The sequence below is a fragment of the Babylonia areolata genome, chromosome 15 (assembly GCF_041734735.1).
Source record: "Babylonia areolata isolate BAREFJ2019XMU chromosome 15, ASM4173473v1, whole genome shotgun sequence".
NCBI lineage: Eukaryota > Metazoa > Mollusca > Gastropoda > Neogastropoda > Buccinidae > Babylonia > Babylonia areolata.
In genome coordinates, this window is record NC_134890.1 from 27,227,970 (window position 1) to 27,232,969 (window position 5,000).

The window sequence follows — 5,000 nt, forward strand, 5'->3', positions numbered from 1 at the left end:
ACACACACACACACACACACACACACACACTCACTCTCTCTCTCTTTCACACACACACACACACACACACACACACACACACACACAACACACACACACACACAGATACACAACACACACACACTCACTCTCTCTCTCTCTCTCTCTCTCTCTCTTTCACACACACACACACACACACACACACACACACACACACACACAGAGAAACATATATATATATATATATATATATACATACATATATTGATATGATGTATGTCGATGTCACATGCTTAGATAATTATTAATCGGATTATATTATATACTTTGTTTCCTGTGTACTGTTAAAACCTTACAGAGGAACGACTTGGGGGGGGGGGAGGGGGGGGGGAGGCACAGTACCCACCTGCCACATGGACATTTTAAGCAAACGACAAAATACCAAAGTGCCGCTTATCCCTTAGTAGTTTAGTTTACTTTGGTCATGTTTTTCCTTTCTGTTCCATTTTATTTGTTTTGCACCAGTTTTGTTCTGATTTGTACCTACCATGTCACTAGACCTTTACAGCTAATGACATTAAAATGAGTAAACAAAAACAGAGAAACGTATGTACATACATACATACACACACACACACACACACGCCCGTACACACAGACACACACACAGACACAGATACACACACACACACACACACACACGATCTACTAAGCGCTTTGTATGATGAAATACACCCTTAACAAAGATACAAGTAAGTATGGCATCAATATGACAACCTATCAGAATCGTCACTGATAAACCGTGTCAGATAAAAGAGATACCCACAACATCTTCAATGAAGGCCGAAGACGCCGTAAATGTTTTCTGAAGAGTAGTTTTATGTGGACGTGGGACCTTGGGCCGGGCAATCCTTTGCAGTGATCGGTTTGCTTAGAGCTTAAGAATGTTCCTAAGTATATATTATGGAATTTATCGTGGAACTAATGATCTTTGCAGTGCAAAGTTTGCTTAGACCTTTGTAATGTCCCCAAGTATAATGAAATTTACCGTGGGGCTAGTTATCTTTGCAGCGCTAGGTTTGTTTAATGTTTAAGAATGTTCCTAAGTATAATTGAATTTACCGTGGAGCTAGTTATTTTTGCAGCGCCAGGTTTGCTTAAAGTCTAGGAATGTTCCAAAATATGATGGAATTTACCATGGAGCAAGTTATCTTTGCAGCGTTAGGGCTAGTTATCTTTGAAGCGGTATGTTTGCTTAAAGTTTAAGAATGTTCCTAAGTATAACTGAATTTACCGTGGAGATATCGATCTTCGCAGTGCTAGGTTTGCTTAGAGTTTAAGAAAGTTCCTAAATATAATGGGATTTACTGTGGAACTAGTTATCTTTGCAGCGTTAGGTTTGCTTAGAGTTTAAGAATGTTCCTAAGAATAATGGAATATACCGTGGAGCTAGCGCTCTTTCCAGTCCAAACTTTGCTTAGAGTTAAGAATGTTCCTAAGTATAATGGAATTTACCGCGGGTTTAGGAACGTTCTTAGCGATAAGCAAATTTACGGCTACTAAGTTCTTTCATACAGCCCTGCCCCTGAACTGAATCAACGAGGATCATTAGGACAAGAGGGTTCACTTTGCTGGGTGAGGAGAGGAAAGAGTTCTCTCCCGTCTCTCTCAGAAGCATTTCGGTGTTTGCTGAGAGTTTTGTTTTCCTGTGGTATTTTGATGTGTGTGCGTGTGTGTGTGTGTTGTGATCGTGTGTGTGGTGTGTGTGTGTGTTGTACACAGGGTCTCGGTTTATTCATCTCATTTGAAAGACTAGCACCCTGACTATCACTTAAGGTCTAGTGAAGGGGTGCAGTTGTGGAAGGTTGAAGGGTTAGTAGAGTGGAAATCCTAGTGCGTGTGGAAATCCGGGTCCATTGCCGAGCAAGACACTGCAAGGCTTATCAGCTACTGTATAACATGACACAACATGATAGTGCTTGACGACACACGGAGATTCGTTTTGTTATCATCTACTGTGATTTTCGTTAAACGTGCATGTTCCTGTTCGCGTGGTTGTGTGTGTGTGTGTGTGTGTGTGTGTGTGTGTGTCTGTGTGTCTCTGTGTGTGCTTGGTGTTAATCCAAACTGCTTTAAAGTGATTCCAACACATGGATAATATTTACAAGGCACAACCGCACTCCCCTCTCACCAAATAGAAAAACAAAAAGAAGAAAAAAACCGAAATAAACTGAAATTATCCACATTCAACGATGTTTCAAAATGTAAAAAAAAAAAAAAAAAAAAAAAAAAAAAAAAGTGCAAGAAGCAAGCTTTAGAATGATTTTAATCAAAAAGATATAAAAAAAAAAAAGAAAAAATAGAATAAGATAAAATAAAATGAAACGAAGTAAAGTACAATAGCAATAACAATAACTCAGGGCTCAACGCCCTGCACAAGGTATAAAAAAAAGTGCAACAAAAAATCTGTAGAAACAAAACAATAGCAATAAATATATTCTTGACACAACCAGTAAAGATACATGTAGATACTCTAAAAAAAAAAAAAAAAAAAAAAAAATAAAAACCCACACAGCCACCACTCACACCCCCTCCCCCTGCAAACACAGTGTAAAACACATCCACAAAGCCATATACCTCCACTTCATCTCCCTACACTCCTTCCTCTCACCTCCCATCCCCACTCTATCTATCTACCTATCTATCTATCTATCTACCTATCTATCTATCTATCGATCTATCTCCTATTTACCCGCCTTTCTATCTAATCTATTATCTACATCCTACTTACCCACCTATCTCTCTCTCTCTATGTATGTATGTATCTATCTCCTACTTACCCGCCTTTTTATCTAATCTATCTATCTATCTATCTACTTACATGCCTGCCTGTCTATGTATGTATGTATGTTTCTATCAAAAGCATGCTTTAAAAAAATCAAAATGTTTCATCCACATACTTACCCCTTTGATCGGTAAAAAAAAGTCAAAATGTTTCTTCCACATACTGACCCCTTTGATCGGTAAAAAAAAAAAAAAAAAAAATCAATATGTTTCACCCACATACTGACGCAATTGATCGGACCATCCGTCCCACACAGCCACACCATAACCATAACCCCCTAACCCCCCCCCCCCCCCCCCCCACCAATCCCAATGCAGGCAGCAGCCAGGTGTGTCCCTTTGGCTGGGTGGAGCGGCCTGCCGGTGACCAGTGCTACCTGCTGCAGGCATCCAACACCCGCTACAAGTTTGACGAGGCTGTGGTCAAGTGCCAGTCTTATGGCGGTCAGCTGCTGGTCGTCCGCAGTGATCTGGAATGGGTCAGTGGTTGGGGGGCTCTGTTGTTGTGTGTCGGGTTGTCGTCATTGTTGTGTCGGGTTGAGTTGGGCTTTGTTGGGTTGTTATTGGTCTGGTTGGGTTGGGTTGAGCTGTTGTTTTGGGCTGGGTTGATCTTCTTTGGTTGAGTTGGGCTTTGTTGGGCTGTTATTGGCTTGGTTTGGGCTGTTGTTTTTGGGCTGGGTTGGGTTTGGGCCAGGTTGTTGTTGGGTTAGGTTGATGTTGATGGGATGGGTTGTGTTGTTGTGTTGTGTTGTGTTGGGCTGGGATGGGTTGGGTTGTTGTTGTTGTGTTCGGTTAGATTGTTTTTGTGTTGTGCTGGGTTCCTGGGTCGGGTTGTTGATGGGATAGGTTGAGTTATTGCTGGATTGCTGTTGGGATGTTATTTAGGCGGGTTGGGATGGGTTATGTTGTGTTGCTGTTGGCATGGGTTGGGTTGTGTTGCTGTTGGGATGGGTTGGGTTATGTTGCTGTTGGGATGGGTTGGGTTATGTTGCTGTTGGGATGGGATGGGTTGTGTTGCTGTTGGGATGGGTTGGGTTGTGTTGCTGTTGGGATGGGTTGGGTTGTGTTGCTGTTGGGATGGGTTATGTTGCTGTTGGGATGGGTTGGGTTGTGTTGCTGTTGGGATGGGTTGTGTTGGGTTGTGTTGCTGTTGGGATGTGTTGTGTTATGTTGCTGTTGGGATGGGTTGTGTTGCTGTTAGGATGGGTTGGTTGTGTTGCTGTTGGGATGGGTTGTATTATGTTGCCGTTGGGATGGGTTGTGTTATGTTGCTGTTGGGATGGGTTCTGTTACGTTGCTGTTGGGATGGGTTGGGTTATGTTGCTGTTGGGATGGGTTGTGTTGCTGTTGGGATGGGTTGTGTTGTGTTGCTGTTGGGATGGGTTGTGTTGTGTTGCTGTTGGGATGGGTTGTGTTGTGTTGCTGTTGGGATGGGTTGTGTTGTGTTGCTGTTGGGATAGGTTGTGTTGTGTTGCTGTTGGGATGGGTTGGGTTGTGTTGCTGTTGGGATAGGTTGTGTTGTGTTGCTGTTGGGATAGGTTGTGTTGTGTTGCTGTTGGGATGGGTTGTGTTGTGTTGCTGTTGGGATAGGTTGTGTTGTGTTGCTGTTGGGATGAGTTGTGTTGTGTTCGGTTAGATTTTTTTTTGTCTTGTGCTGGGTTGCTGGGTCGGGTTGTTGATGGGATAGGTTGAGTTATTGCTGGATTGCTGTTGGGATGTTATTGGGACGGGTTTGGATGGGTTATGTTGTGTTGCTGTTGGGATGGGTTGTGCTGTGTTGCTGTTGGGATGTGTTGTGTTGCTGTTGGCATGGGTTGGGTTGGGTTGCTGTTGGGATGGGTTGGGTTGTGTTGCTGTTGGGATGTGTTGTGTTATGTTGCTGTTGGGATGTGTTGTGTTATGTTGCTGTTGGGATGGGTTGTGTTATGTTGCTGTTGGGATGGGTTGTGTTGTGTTGCTGTTGGGATGTGTTGTGTTGGGTTGTGTTGCTGTTGGGATGTGTTGTGTTATGTTGCTGTTGGGATGTGTTGTGTTATGTTGCTGTTGGGATGGGTTGTGTTATGTTGCTGTTGGGATGGGTTGTGTTGTGTTGCTGTTGGGATGTGTTGTGTTGGGTTGTGTTGCTGTTGGGATGTGTTGTGTTATGTTGCTGTTGGGATGTGTTGTGTTATGTTGCT

At 43.0% G+C, this 5,000-nt stretch overlaps 1 protein-coding gene across 2 annotated transcripts in view; it reads left to right on the forward strand.

Annotated features, from left to right (window-relative positions):
• LOC143290518 (macrophage mannose receptor 1-like) overlaps positions 1-5,000 on the forward strand; it is a 92,362-nt gene that overhangs the window by 12,126 nt on the left and 75,236 nt on the right. For both annotated transcript variants that reach the window (XM_076600028.1, XM_076600029.1), the window contains exon 3: positions 3,142-3,302. In XM_076600028.1, coding sequence (XP_076456143.1) covers positions 3,142-3,302 — 161 coding nt within the window. The remainder of the gene's footprint in view (positions 1-3,141; positions 3,303-5,000) is intronic.